Genomic DNA, 16,349 nt, shown 5'->3' with positions numbered 1-16,349 from the left:
AGATCACGGAGATGTTTTCCCATATTGTTTTCTCTAACCAGGCAACACAGAACTCATATTTCCATATTATTACCTGATCAGGCAGCAGAAAACCCAGATGGTGGCCAGCTCTGATTCTTGCCCACCACTGGATAAAAGTACTGCGAGCAAAGTAGCAGTAGTAGATTTGTGTCTTAACAATTTTTTTAGAAAGCTATTATGTGAAACGGGAATAGCCAGTGAAAAATAAAACCTTCCTGACTCTGAAACAGGAGGCGGTCATACATTGGATGTTTCGACTGATTACAGTCCTTCCAGTTACACGTTTCCCTTCTTTTGATGGCAGTTGTTAAATGACTCAGTTTTGAATGTCAGCTCGATTGAACGCTGCTGAACACCAAAAGCAAGCCTTTTGCTTTTAAAGTAGCCTCTATAGACACAACATGCTGGAGCTGAAACACGTGCACAGCGGAGTATGTAATGGCATCACATGTCATTGAACACATAAAAGCACCATATCCACATCTGGCCAAGGACAAATAAAAATCTGCACTTATTTTGAATTATATATATCTTCGTGGAATGGAATTTGTTGTGTCTGCAGTAGCACAAGTGGCAAAGTTGTCTGTAAAGTGCCCCCTCAGAGGAGCTAATGGAGCTTCTGCCTACAGATGAGAGGAGAAAAAAGACTTTGGTGGCCAAATTTAGCTGTTGGGTAGAGGCCCCATTTCTGCTGTAATGCAAAGGGGAGTGCAGCTAATGCCTCTGAGACATTCAAGTGCTGACATTTTAGTTGTTTATTTACTTTTCTGCCTTCATCTGTGTATCGCTAAAGGGACAACCGTGAAGCCTGTCTCCACTCGTCAGGGTTTCGCTCACCGATGGCGGCACCACAAGTGTTCTGTGGGCTTTTGTCACCACCATCCGCGATCAAATGTTTGTTTACGGCGTCCCACTCGGCAGAATAACATGCCACTAGTGAATGCCAAATACCAGTCCAATCAGTCTGGGGTTGGCAGCCGTAGAAGGTCTTGGTCATTTCATGTGATAATTTCACAGGGGAACTGTAGTCAGGCCCTGATGAAATGCACAAACCCAGAGTGGGGAGTTGTACTCGCTGAGGCTCAGAGAAAAGCAGATGAAAACTGAGGGAGTGGTCAGGCAAAAATCAAATTCTCATTAAAATCAACGCTTTGCTGGTGTGTAAAGCCTTAGATCTGGTGTGACCTTTCATGCTGAGTGGAGGGAATAGTTGTAATTAGTAACTTACATTCACCCCAAGGGTTTTTTTTTTCGCTGATTCTGGCGTTACTTCTCTTGGATAAGCGTTGGAAAAATGTCCCAAATTATTTGGCAACAGCGACAAAAAGCATTTTCTCTAATCCTAAAAACAACGACAATTTATAGCATGCAGTTACGTCTATATATATATACATCAATATTCTTAATTTATGACAGAGCCACAGTCTTTTTTTTAATTATTCAATGGATAATTCAAGTTTATAATATATTGGGTCTTATTTCTGGATGTATTTCTCTTATGTAATGCAAGTGATGTTATTGCTCATTCTATTTTTGGACGGCCAAAACTACAATTATAAGACCCAGTTTACAATAAACAGAACTTCAGCAGAGCACCTCAGCCGTACCCGTACATCTGGTACAACGTGCCTTCATTTAGCATTACGTGTTTTAGCAGTATTATTCTTCAGTAATGATTTTTAACTTGGTTTGATGAAAGCATCACAAGCTGGGCTTAAGTCAGTGCTGCATGAAAAGTAAGAGAACTGGAGTGACTTTAAGTTGCATTGTTAATACACGACTAAAGTAAAGCCAGCTATGTATTGCTTTTGGTTTACTACAACGCTCTCTCAATTACTGACTCACAGTTGTTTGAATGTAAATGAAAGAAGCAACACTAACTCACATCACCAATGAAATGTTCTGATGTCTTTTTTTTTTTTTTTTTTTTACATAGAAAGTGGGGAGGAGATAAGAGTGTGAACCCTAAGGGCTAGTTTAAGATGAACAGCAGCTATTCTTTGTGACATGGTCCTCAGAGTAAGAAGGCCTGAGCCTTTTAAAGTGAGTGCAGTGGGAGCATCTCTGAAGTTTAAAGGCCAAGAAAGAAAATGTTTGAAAACCAGCAGGTGGTTAATCCAGTGGAAAAAAAAAAAAAAAAGAGTATATCTCAGTCGCACATGTTTAGGCAGCCTTTGAATATGATGAAGAAACAGAAAGATAATTCTCAGTGTTCAGGCGTGTTCTGTAACAATACACTTTATTTTCTGCTTTTATGCTCCCTGATGATATTCACTTGCAGCAAGCCATGAGCCTTAACATCATCTGTTAAATACTTCCTCTGAGGGGCAGACCAGTAGTACGACTTCTACCACAGTGTCACGATTATAGAGTATCTGCCGGGTTTGTTAGGTTTAGTGATCAATGTCAGTGATACAAAGGTGAATTCACCTGATGCTCCGATTTCTGGCTTTTAAACGACAATACTGGTGACATTCTATATTAACGTCCGTATAGGTCGCATAAAAAGATCAAAACCATCAGTGCATGGATCCAACAAACAAGTATTGCTTGTGTAGCCAAAACATTTTCCTTTTCCTCAGTGCCAGAGAGGCACATTGCTCACAAACTCCTGAAAGCAACATAAATAAGCCTCACTGATGAGGTGACACGTGCCGTCATTACAATGAACACGAAGCACTGTAGTTCATTTTGTGTCAGTGCCACATACATGCTCCTGTAGATGAAACTCAAATGTGTATTAATCCACGGATGAAAATAGTCCCCAAGAAATTCTCCATTTTCTCATTCTTTGGATACTTTTTTCTACAAACTACAGTCCCCAGCTGACCTGTTTTAAAGATTTACATCATTAGTAGGAGCCCATGTGAGAAATGTAGAAGAGCATCAGCCCTACTCTTTAAAACTTTGTGCCGTTGTCTTGTTTTGGAATAAAACCAAGCGTAAAAATAGCCACAAGCAGCAATGATCCTAGTCCAAGGATCTTCTGGCATTTGGATGCCAAGAAGATTTGACAAGAAGTATTTTACTCTTAATTTTCTTAATAATACTTACTGTCTGCTGATGCTATATCTCGTGCCCTTCAGTGAAGAGTCTCTTCACTATTCCCAGGTCTTTCTAATAAGAAATGTCTGTAAATGACGACTGGCCTTGTGGTTTTTGGCGAGGTGTCGAAAATAGGATTTTGAGAATACTGATCAAACACGCAGATGCCTTGAGAGATTAAAATGATTAAAGAATTTGGACTTTTGATCAGCTGAGCCATTTTCAAAGTAATTATGAACATGTAAACGTGATTGTTGCAGACTCACCCTGTCAATGAGCGTCCTTTTATATGCCTGAGTGATGGGTGGAAGCTGCAACCCACCTGCCAATTTTGGTGACTTTTGGTCTTGCTGAACAATCACTTTTAGCGGAGAGAAGAAGAAGAAGAAGAAGAAGACGGAGACGAAGGAGAAGGAGAATGAGAAGAAAAATAATAGGACTCCAACAGAGAGCGTGCTGCGTGGAGCCCTAATAATAAGAAGAACAAAAACAATAGTTAATTATCAGCTACGATGGTTTTCAAATGCTCGAAAATGGAGGATGGAGCTATTAAGGACCAACTGGCATCATGAAAACACCTAACTTTGAGGATAAAAAGCATCAGTGTCCAGACAAAAAGAATGTGACAAAGCAGTTCTATAATTGCAGTGTTTGGCACGGTACTGTAATATCTTACCTCAGCATTAGATGTTTTTGTTGGATCTCTGCTATAATTATCTGGCTTACTCATCTCTTCTGTTAAAATGTGACTTTATTTGTATTAATTACAGCGCAGATCACAGTAAGCTGGAACAAAGCTCTGCTGTTACTTGAAAAGCAGTTATGGTTAAACTTGTGGTTGCTTTGCATGATTTGGGGCGTTAATAACTCTGAATATTCTGCAGTTGTTCTGCAGAAGTTGTATTTATTCCTGCACCGCGTTGTTCATTTTCATCTACAAGAAATAAATCTGTTCAGCGTTTGCAAACCAGCAGCTGCACTTTCAAATTGGTAATCTGTTCTGTGATATTTCCCTAGCTTCTCATATTCTCATCGTTGGAGCCTCCCATTAAAAAGCCTGTCCCTGGCAGGTCTGCCCCTCCCTTCTGGCTTTCCAGCTGTGCGTCTTTGGGCTGCCGTCAAGAAAACCTCAAAGCTGTTAATTTGTGAAGATAAACACCATTGATATCAAAGTGCTTGAGATGATTGATAAGATTGCTGCTTCTGATCCAAGTGTGAAGCTCTGTTTGTCACTCAACACTTGCCTCTGGCTACACTACGTTACATTATTGGCATTTTTAGGAAGAACAAATTAGATAAAAGCCCCCGTGCAGACCATGTTTGAAACTTTACCAACCAAGGAAACTTCACTGATGTATGGTCCAGTTTCACATTTTCCTCTAGAGAGTTAATCAGCAATGTTACATGAATAACAAAGCCTCCTCCAGCTGTGAAATGGCTGTACAGCTGTGTTTTGATAGGCAGCCAGTGGTTGGTTCCAGTCAGCGAGGAGGCCTCAGGCCTGAAAGTACACTCATAATTAAATCATACTTAGCATGTTCTCAAACTGCTGCTGAATATGCCGTCTTGCCGTTAAATGCCTGTGTGCTCGCTGCAATCTGAGCTGCCCCGAATGCTTTAGCCAAACCTAAGTACACAGGGATAATTTGGAGTATACCTAAGAGATGCTCATCTTCAATAGTCACACACTGATGTAGATCAATAAACGTCATCAGATCAATTCAGCTAACAAGGAGAGCTACACTTGAGCTTATTGTGCCCAATCATGTCTAATGGTTGGGATAATCCCTTAACATTGCCTCAGACCATCACTAAATATCCAAATCCAAAAACATATTTGGGTCAATGCACTCCTCACTAAAGGGAAAAGGGTGATGCCCAACATATTGCCGGGCACAAGGGGGCTGTTCAAGCCCTCAACAGTGGGCATCTTTCCAGACTCTGAAAGTCAGTTCTGTGACATTAAGGCATTACGCCACACTGATGGTGTGTGAGTGCATCAAAACACTTGAATCTATCGTCTCTTATGTGCTTTCAAATACATCAGGATACAGTACTGTCCTCTGTCCACTGTCCACTACACTGTTCCAGCATCTGCACACCTCACTTCTCTAGAAAATAGCTAAAGTTATAATGTTTGCTCCTTGAATTGGCACATCTCAGCCGCTCTACGAACATCCATAATTAATCTTATATGGTACATATATGCAGTCTAGACCATTAAACTTTTATTTCATTGTAGAGATTTGAAATGATTAAAGTCTAAAAATGCATTTTTAACAGTCAGTCTCATTATTCTGTGGAAAAATTCCAGTTTTGTGGCTGCTCTGCCTGTGGGGACGTTCTCTTCAAATGTGTTCAATAAATAAGCTTTAAAAGAGCCATTAAGGGAAAATTAAAGACTTGGGAGCTATGATTTGATTTAATCTTGGTTTGCATATTTTATTTATTAACAGCAGCTAGAGAGATTAAATTACAATGTGTGGCATGGCAGTTGACATAATTACTGGCAGCAAGTGTCATAAATGGGTCATGAGGACATGGGCCCCCGTGCCCAGTGGAGACCAATCCAAACTCTCGATTACAAGCACACCAAGGAGACACTCGGCAAGCTGCAAAGAAATTATGAGGAAGCTGTAATTAGAGCAAAGACCGTGGATGATAATGAACGGTAGGATTTTAAATGTAGACGTACTTTAACGTAACCTTTTAAGCAGTTTAAACGAGGTGTGGGATGAGAATGTGTCTCTCTCGAAGCTTCGCCACTTGAAGAGTTCGTCTGCAGAAAAACACGTGGACTACAAAATCACAGCAGCTGAGGTATTTATCAGTGATTGATCACACTTTGTTTCATGCTGAGGGACAGTGCTTACTTCTCCGCAAAATACAAGACCAAATTTGATAACCCCAGGGAGAGCAAGCAGGCAGCTCAGAAATCTGGCCTGAAATGTGTTGACCAAACGCTCTCCTGTTTAGCAGTCCGCCAACCAACTCGGAGTCTAATAGGTGTTGCCATGGCAGAAGGCATCTGTGTGGAATGAGTAAGTAATAGCTCTGTCTTAGTTGGAGTGGCTCACACTGCCTCTCTACTTCCCCCGTGTAGCAGCAGCAGCAGGAGAGCTCACAAAGATTCGGAGAACTTGGGCGTGTATTATTACCGCCGTACAGCGTTTCCATTTGCAATGCTCTTTCATTAATCAGCATTAACACTGTTCAATGGGGAGCCCGATTCATGTGGTGCTCCCATGAGTAATGCTTCATCCCCTCTCATTTGTGGTGCAAAAATGAACCAGAGTCAGTGAAGAGGACCGTCTGATTAGAAACACTGGTTGTGTACAATGTGCAAGCTCTCTAAAAAAGATTATGATGAATATGCGGAGGCCTTTTATAAGCTGCTGGTGAGCGTAGGTAATGAATATAAATATAAGTGTTACTCATCAAGGTTGCATTCTTACCAGGAAATGAAGTGGAAATGGTTATGCCCTACCATAATGTGTAATTATCATCTCTTATGATCAGTATTTTTACAAGCTACTGTAATCAAGTAGCAACTGGGTCATCTCATTTAGCGAGAGTCTGAGGGTATTACGTTTCCCCTTTTCAACTCACATCAAAGGCAACACACTTGATCAGGATAATTTCTTAAACATTACATATTTCTCTTTCATCTTCCCTTGACGGCGCTGTATCAGATAATTACTGTGTTTTCTCTAATGTGGGTGATTTGATGAAAGAAGACAATAAGAGTTGCAATAACAAGAAACAGTGCTTTCAGTGCTGCAACCTGCTCCTTCTGTTTATTTCAGACACATTTGAATAGTTAAATACACCATTTCTGATTTGTATCAGACATGGCACGTTTAGGAGAGCAAATGCAGAAGCTCTCTTGGAGTTACGCAGTTGTTGATGTAAACAAGCAAAATAATATCGACTCACGGTCTTTCTTACCTTTTATTCACTGATGTAGAGCGTGTGATGCGAAGTTCAAACTCCAGAGAAGCTTAAACTGAGATCATGCTGTCACACATATTGATCCCCAAGTGTTTGCTGTAAATTTTATTTGTATATATTCTTGAGAAATGTTGTTTCAGAGCCTTCACACTTCAGGGAATCTAATTCTGTTGGAGAAATCCAAAATTAAATTTTTTATCAGCCTTTAAAATTTAACTTCAGCCTTTATGGTGTAATTCATGTGGAAGACAAACTCCTTCTCAAGTTGTTAAAACTCCTCAATTCTCATTAACAATACAGAGAACAGGACCTCAGTGTCCTCATTTGTTGCCACAGACTTGCTTATAAACTGTAATAGTAATATTTAATTAACTTCATATCTATCTGACTGCACACGAGTGAAACTGGAAACAACAACGTTGGTCATTCTTCTAACCATGACCACCGTCTCTCTCTAACTTTATCATAGTAGGTTTTGTGCCTAAACCTAACCTAACCGATTTTTGGCTCCGACAAACGTTATCATCCTGCTGATATCGGCACGAGAGGAGAAAACGTCCACTTTTGAAACACAAACTGGGCAAATATACACAAGATAAAAGAAGCAAATTGTTAAAAGACTTAATCCGATGGCTAATAATAAGTCAATGCTTCTAATTAGCTTATATTGTCTCTGTTAATCACTTGATAAATACTATCAGCAGCAAACCGAGAATGGTACTGATTACATTATTATCCAGATTCTGTTTGAGCTGTGCACGTATTCGGGCTGAAGAAGGGAGACAGCTTCAGCTGAAAGTCAATTGCTTTCACAAATCATGGATGAGTGGTCGATGCACTGAGCGCAGGTTAGCGTAGAAAATGGAAACACCTCGGCGGGACTTCAGAATTTTTTTTATCTGTCAGAGAAATAAATGGAACGATCTGCAAGATGTTGCAGGTGCCTCAAACTTTCAGCCGAATGTAAATGAGACACACGAGAGAAGAGTATGATTGTGGTGGAGCTTTCACAGTTTGTCCAGACAGAGCTGCTGTTTGTCTGTGGAAATGCAGGGATCTCATGGTGGGAAGAGAAAAACAACACTGTGTAAAATCATTAGGACCCTCAGAGCTTCACATGCAGGAAAGCAGCACTGTGACAACACTGTCGGACCCTGACCACATCCTTATCGTTTAGTTTAGGGGTTAACATTAACTTCCAGTGCAGTTATTAACAAATTGTCCAGAGGACACAAGGCAGACAAACAACAGCCAAATCTGTTAATAATTCATCTTTGTCTTATGTTTCATGGAAATGAGAGCATCAGATCAATAATGTCCACTGGCTCTACATGTCTGTGGATGTGCTGTTTGTCTCCATCATGCATCGGCGCAGGAGTCGGGCGTGGCTCTGTGATCAAATGACCAGAATGCCAATAACTGGGAAGAGAGTGCTTTTCCCTTTGTTTTTCCTTTCTTCTGTTTTGTATTCCATCAGTGGGCACAGTAAAAGCACGTCTAAGTCACAAAGGACAAGTGCCAGAACTGCTTTGTTAGCCAGATGGCTGAAAGTTTCAAAACATTCATCACTGGTTTGAACAGCCTCTTTGCTTTAAGCCTCTCTTGGTTTGAGGTGGAATCCGGCGCCGTCATCAAACACTCAAAGTAAAGCAGATCGTACAGGACCACAAGTTTAGTTTCAGCAGTCATGAACCAGAAGTCCCTCCCCCTCCAGCTTATTTTCACAGTCACCTTTAACATCTGTTGAATATTAAACTCGTCATGTTTCAGGATCAAGCCTAAATCATAATCAAAGTCTCTCCGTTCTTGTGTGAAATGTGAAAGTACTTGCAGCATATAGGAGCAGCCTTATAGCATCATATTCATTTCTTCATTATTTAGTCTTTACTGTACAGCTGCAGTTTTTTTTTACTCTTTTTATGAACCAATTTGTTTTTGTATTTGCTGTGTTGAGCTTTAAGCATCATGTGCTGGGACATTAGGTTTTTGTCAGTAGAATATTAATGTTTGCAATATACAGTATGTACAGATACTGCAGATGTATGCATTTACATGTGTGTGCTGTATACACACACACACATGCATGCTCATTATGGGAATATGCAAAATCTCTGCAGACTCTAGTATATTTACGAGTGCATGTACATGTGTGCGTGTGTGGACTTTAGTTGATGCACTTGTGTGTGGATATCTGTATTTATTTAGGTCTGGAGCGTTGGGGAGATACTCACACATGTATCACATGTCATCGCTTATTCCCCAGATGTGGATGTGATTTGTATTTATTTGTATGATGCATTCATTTCTTCAGTGTATCATGTCAAGTGTTATGCATCTAAATGTGAATTGTGTGAATGTATTCATGGAAAAACTAGATAAAGAAATGGTAAAGACACACATGCAGCAACAAAAACATTTGCAGGTCCAAGGCTGAGATATTCACTCACAGTAAACGTGTCCTTGGGCGAAAAAATGTGAATCTCTCCAGAGCTCCTGTTCTATAGCTTACCTTGACCTTACCTGTACAGTATGTTCTCCCTGAGGAGCTGGGGGTTACCGAGGGAGGATTTCACCTCTGAACCAATAAAGTATCATGATATTGTGTCTTCCAGTGTTATTTAGTCTGTTATTTATACGACATTGAACGTCTTTTTTGCCGTGAGTAGAAACGTTTTCATAAACATGAACTGAATCCGAAGGCTAGATTTCAGTGTTTCAGTTTATAATATGATATAAGTGCTCAGTGGGTGAAGTGTAAAGGCTTGTAGAAGTGTTAGTGAAAACTGTGACCTGACCTGAAGTAGTCCCAGCTTCCTGGCCTCATGTATCATTGCCCTGTCATCTTCATTCTTCTCTGTTATTGATTCATCTGTGGAATTGCTTTTGCCATGACGCAATACAAGGAGGAGGACTACTGCACACAGAGGGCACTCACCTCTGACCTTACACATAAATCATCCCCCCCTAATAAAATGGACTCATCCCATTCTTTTTCCCCTCACCATTTCCTGCAGGGTCAAAGCAAAGAAAGGGGTGAACCTGCTTCAGACCAAGTCAAAGAACGCCCAGTGGAAGGTGGACTGGGAGGTCCAGTCTGGCGCTAAGCATTCCATCACCACCATCGATGTGAACAAGAACAAAGCAGTCAAACAGGGGTAAGTCAACCGCCCCGGGCCTAAACACACTGCATCTCCCTAACCAACTACTGCAGCTGCAGCTGTTGATTCCTTCCCCTCCCTACCGCTACACAAACACAACAATATTTATCTTCTTTCACAACGGACAAAAGGATTCCTCGCATATAACAGTCATAGGTCCGTCTCTGATTAAAGGCAGTTCTTTACCCCAGAAGCTCCAGGAGATAAGAATACAGCTTTGGGCCCCAGCATTGACTAAAACACCCTCCGCTTTTATAACACATATTTAATGGTGATGTTATCTGAGTAGTCTCACTGCATCTGCTGTTAATTCAGTCTACGTGGAGTGATGAGGTACGACTTTGACTGCAGGCATTAAAATACCTTTGAGATGAGATCTTGTCTAAGAGCAGTAATTATGCCATGCTCCTCAAAAGAGTACAGACACCAAATCACAGGCGTGTACTGTCTGACGGGACTGTAATGGACCCAGTCTGGTCAGATTCAGTGGTAAATGCAACTTTATGGTAATAATGAAAGAAGAGTTGCTAAGTGATTTACAAACTCTAAGTAGTCTGGATGGTTTTTAGCCTGTTAATGCATTTGTTAGCCTGCTTTTAGGAATACAGCCTGAATAATTTGTCCACTAAATGTAGGCTCGGAGATGAATATGTAGAGGCAGTTCCTCTTTAACCTCGCTCTTCTTCCACTCAACTTTGCTTAGTTTCATTAGTTCCCATTTTGGCACATGTGCCACCATCCTGGTATGATGGAGGTGGGATTTTTATTTTTGACTTTTAATGATCACAGCAGTGAAAGATTATATTTTAAAAGTCTCATTCCAATTTTCTTAGGGACCACGTCTTTTAAGGAAGTACTCCAGTGGAAACGATTGACAGTAAGGTTCGTTGGTTATCCAGAGAAACCAGAACAAAGACTGCAGAACTTTGTATTGAAGAGGAGTCAGAGATCTCATAGCCTGTAAATAAAAACAGGATTTAAAATATCCTTCTTTTTTTTCATTTGGCCGAACTGATCCTTTAAACAGCTGCCTGCATAGTAACACACTGACCATCAATCACATTGTGCTCATTGGATTTTACATGGGTGCAGTGTGTTGTGCCTCTGAGGGAAAGCAGCTAAAATTTTACAAGCATAAATCACAATATGTGATTCATTCAGCTCATTAAGAATTGAAGCACCGGGGGTGAGGTGGGTTCACCGAGCCTCGGAGACATTAGCAACTGCTGGTCATAACATTAGCGTCCCTATGGAAGCTAATATTATGGCTGGGGAGGAAGAAGACAGAGTGGCCCTACCTGAAATAGAAACCCACTCTACCTGTCTTGTTTACTACTTAACGCCTTGGTGGCAGCTTTTCTCCCCCGGCCTAGATGTAGTGACCCATGTCATGTAATTTTTGCCCCCCTGTCACCATGTGGGAAATGTCCAGTAGGGGGTCAAGCTTGGATAAAGAAAACAAAGTGTCACGCTCAGTTTTATTCCAAAAAAAAAAGTCAATTCTGTGACCACTTAAAGCCAATTAATGGGCATCTGAAGTCACAGAGAGCAGAATCATGGACGAATTCATGTTCTGATGCTTCTTTCCCATCAAACTGATTGAAAAGTGAGAGTTAAATTGTTCTATATAAAAAGCACCACGCCTCCTGAGATCATCTTGTGGACATATATATATATATGTACACACCACTATTTTAGGTTGGTTCGGGAGTCTGCATGAAGTTTCAAGAGGGTTTAAGTAATAAATCCGACAAAATATTACCTCAGTCATTTCTGATTTGTGATGTACTCTATTTTGTGCCACTGGCAAAAACATTTCATGCTCTTTGTTGTTGCGGAAACTGACTTCATCAGAAAAATCACAAGGGTACCATGAAGGTAATTTCTTTTCCTAACCTGAAATAGTATCAGCTGGCTAAAATCAAAGCAGCTCTTTATATTTTATGAGATGCTGGTTCAAATTATAAGACGTGTTCACAGAGTGATAAGTCAATCCTAGTGAACATTTTGGCAGCTCAGATACATAAACTATTTTGTCGTTTAAATATGAGCACTTGTGGCCTGTGGGCATGTTGGAACAAATGGATTTTTAATATCTAATATCTGTTTGGACCTAAGCCTTTAGCCCAGCGAGTCCAGGGGTTGAAATGTCTGCTAGATTGTCATGAAAGTCATGTTTTGTATATATTTCATAATAATAAATATCTCCTTGCCAACACACAGCAGGATTTAAGGTAGCTACAAAGATGTGAATACTTTCCATCGCTTCTTTAATTCTTCAGAAATATATTTGATATATATTTTAATAGTTCGCTGTGAGTCCACTGACCTTTGCTGATCATTTCTGTTATCACCCATTCATTCGCTGCAGCGTTCTTTTAGATCATAGTCGTATTTGTTTTATAAAGAAACCATATCCACCCCTATTTTCTCTCTTGTTTGAGAGGATGAGCTCACAGTGCAGTACAAAAGTACGTGCAGCAGCTTTTAAACTCAGACACTTCGCAGTAATGAGCCTAAAAATACATGAATTCTCAAGACAGTTCTTCCCCTAATTACCAAATTCAATGCAGTAATAAGCAGAATTCTAATATGTTTTCTAAGTTCAATAATTGTTTTCATTCATATGTCTTTTTGTGCAAGATTTGAGCAGCAAACAAGTAACTGCTTCACTATTTAAAGCCCCTTCTCCCCTCCTCACACACACACACACACACACACACACACACACACACACACACACACACACACACACTCCCCCAAAAAGAAAAACACACACGCAGCATCATTTTGCATCTCATTGGTGAATACATCTGAGCACCAATTCAGTTTGAACATCTGCTTTTGTTTACTCAAAATTACCTGAAACTGAGAAAATGAGGTGACAATGTTTTCTCTTCGGGGCATGTTGTCGATCTCTTCATCTTTTCTCCTCTCTTTAATATTCCCTTCTTATCTTTTTATTTTCTCTCCATCAGATCACATTTTAGTCAGAGCTGGAATTATTCAACACATTTATTCCTCTGTAGTCCTCCATCTGGAGCAGTCCCATCCTAACAGAAGCTCGTTGATAACACCATATGAACCGATGCATTATTGATCGCGGTCAATGGCTTTCAAATGAGTAATGCTCTTGAAAATGCTGCGGCATTACCACTGCCGCAGTCAGGACAACAGCAACAACCGATCATTTAATAAAGATGATCCTCCCGTTCACTTTTTGCTCTGAATAATTAGTGTTGAACCAGCGATGGAACAATGAAAAGACTCAGAGCGCATTTTCAAGTACCAATATTGAGTCCTAACGAAAACTTCTGCAGGAAAACACAGAAACTGAGAGGTACTGTGTTTTCAAAGCTGCTCCATCATCACTGATGTTTGCCCATTTTGAAGCTGCATGAAAAAGAAAATGTCTTTTTAGCACGACAGATGTTCTCCAGGGCCGTTTACATAAATTGTTTCCTCACAGAAGTGAAATTCTTTTTTTTTTGCACAGTGTACAATAATCATTTACATAGGTGCAAGCTTCATAGGCCAATAAAAGGAAACCTTTTGCAGTGCGGTTAGTGCAGCAGACTATGGCTCAATGTGAGAAGGTTTCGTTTGAACTGCTTGTTTTTAACTATATTTGTTTGTTGGTTTGTTTTTTGAAAAGAAATCTTAGAGTCAGATGAGAGGATCTCCATCTGTGTCTATACAGGATGGATTCAGGCACAGTATTCAGCAAAAACAAAACAGAATAAGATCTTTAAATTTCTACTTAAATTCAATTTAAGGAATCATTTAAGTAGGAATCAGATGTTCCTATGTGCTCCTTTGATGGCATGTAAAGAAATGTAAAGGTACTCGCCTTCGTATTATTGACTCAAACACATGGACCATTCTGAACTCTCTGTTCACCATCTCTGTTCTTCTGCTGTTGTAAGTCTTCCCTACAGTGCTTTGATCCAGTGAACTCTCCCTGTTAATCTGTTCAAACAGACCTCTGATCAAAGAATGAAATCCCCCCCGAGTCCTGAAAAAGCCCCAAGCTACAACTTTTAAAATGTATTTTTTGTGCTATACAGGCACTACATCATTAACTTAATGGAAACAAGGCTGGACTTTCTTGAGCCCTGTTTACTTCTCTGCTCTCCTCCTCGGGTATGAAATCACTCATTTAAGTTTTCGCCGCCCACCACTTTTTAAAAATACCTTTATGTTGACTTTTGTTTGCCTGACATCAATGCTTTTTTCTATTTGTTGCTATTAGAGCTGAAAGATGTCATGAATAATTGCATGGAGGACATAAATAGTTCGCTCTAATCATGGAGCCAACCGAAGCATTTCCTTTTACTGTTCCTTTTCTATTTTTTCTCTCAAGTGACATTAATTAGCTTAACATATACATAATTTAGTATTTTGATGCAAAGGTCACCCTATATTCCCGTTGAGACGTGATAAAGGAAATGTACAGTAATAAGACACACTGTAACACAGCAGCTACTGGAGCAGTGGAAAGAAAAAGCACTCAGTATAAACTGTCATGGATTTAGTTATTCTTTAGTTAGTACAGTCTGTCATCTGTCATTACGTGGCAGGATGCACATCTAAAGAGAAAGGTGAAGCTCTCCAGTCACCGTGCATTTAAAGATGATGTAAAGAGACAGAAACCTAAAGCAGAGAATCGATAAGGACTCCGATAAGGGCATGTGCAGACAGACAGTGATGTGATATTTCCTACAATCTGTTATTTTGAGCCAGATCTGAAAAACCATGTCAAAATGTCCTGGTCAAATGTCAGAAGGAGTAACTGTATGAATGGATGAAAGGTGAAGGAGCAACGTCATTTTTATTCCCCTTTACGTCTGCTGCTTTCACTTTCTTTTCTTTTTTTTTTTACAATTTACTCCTCACTCTGATAAAAAAAGCACGACTTCTAACCCCTTCTAGTCAGTGCGTTGTGAGCATCATTTTTCTTTCCCCCTCAGCGTGGTTGCAGGCGACACTGTATTGAGCGACTGTACATGTAGTCACTCCACTGGGCCATATTGATGACAGCTTTAGTGTGTCACAGACAGATGGGGGTGTTTGTTTTCAGTGAGTGATATCGAGACAAATAGGCTGAGATCTCATCACGATGTTCCTAAGAGGAACCTTTTGTGGGTGGAGGCTCACACAGATAGTTTGATCCAGCTTTCATTAAAAAAGGCTCTCAGACTGAATGGTGGGATGGATCTCTGCTTCTGTGAAGGACAGGCGGCGAGCACTTCACTCTCTGCTAAAGGTGAGCCTTTGGCGGGATGATTCTGGTCACGGGTGGAGAGAGATTTAATTTGCCCCTTCGCCACCAGTGAGACAGTTTCATGTTAGGCTTGTTGAACCTGAGGATTACAAGCCCAACAAGCAGGATTTTCATAACAGGAGGGCTGCTATCGCTTCTTCATCGCTGGCATGTTTGCGATATGAAACGGAGATCCCAGCCAGAGTCTTTGGTATCTTTACACTGCAGAGAGAAGCAAAAGAGAGAACGCTCAAATATTTCAGCTGCAAGGCCATCAGAACAATCAGGTTACCTACCAAAAGCTATTGATTGGTCAGAGGCAAATCTGCAGCCACTGCAATTACGGTTATTTGAAAGTGAGAGGCAGAACCGATTCGCAATCTCTTTGCACAAGTGCTCCGCTCAGACTTTAAGACAGGAGAAGAAATCTGGCCAGCAAGATTGGGGAGCAGTGATTGTTTATTGACGAGGCCTGCACACTGTTTTCATTAAGAGACACTCATAGCACATGATAACTCCATATAAACACCATACCATTAGAAAACTGTCACTGCTCTTCAGTATTAGTGTCCCTCTTAAAAACATACAGGAGTGGAAACATGTATGTACCGTTTTTTTCTTTAAATAATTAGCTCTAGTCTAGTTTCCTATAGAATACAGTTGTGTGTGAATAATTAGCTTTGCCAAATACCTGGATTACATTCACCGAAAAAACCAGGAGGTGACACATTCTTTTACCGTGCAGGTAACAAAGGGAGGCTGCTGGGCAGGCACAGGACTTCAAAACCACACACCACATCCCAAGTATTGTTAGGTTTGGGTTTGTAAATCACTTGGTTGAGGTTAGATAAAGATGGTGGCTGAGGAGTACCATCCATTACCTTACCCACTTATCCTCCCTCACCTTGCTG

The 16,349-nt window shown here is 40.4% G+C and overlaps 1 protein-coding gene across 1 annotated transcript in view; it reads left to right on the top strand.

Annotated features, from left to right (window-relative positions):
• The window catches only part of tmem132e (transmembrane protein 132E), a 96,620-nt gene that overhangs the window by 32,730 nt on the left and 47,541 nt on the right, over positions 1 to 16,349 (top strand). The window contains exon 3 of the mRNA XM_070843795.1: positions 10,032 to 10,172. Within this exon, the coding sequence (XP_070699896.1) occupies positions 10,032 to 10,172 (141 nt within the window). The remainder of the gene's footprint in view (positions 1 to 10,031; positions 10,173 to 16,349) is intronic.

The sequence above is a fragment of the Pempheris klunzingeri genome, chromosome 14 (assembly GCF_042242105.1).
Source record: "Pempheris klunzingeri isolate RE-2024b chromosome 14, fPemKlu1.hap1, whole genome shotgun sequence".
In the NCBI taxonomy this organism is placed as follows: Eukaryota; Metazoa; Chordata; class Actinopteri; order Acropomatiformes; family Pempheridae; genus Pempheris; species Pempheris klunzingeri.
This window is presented reverse-complemented; position numbering and strand designations above follow the sequence as displayed.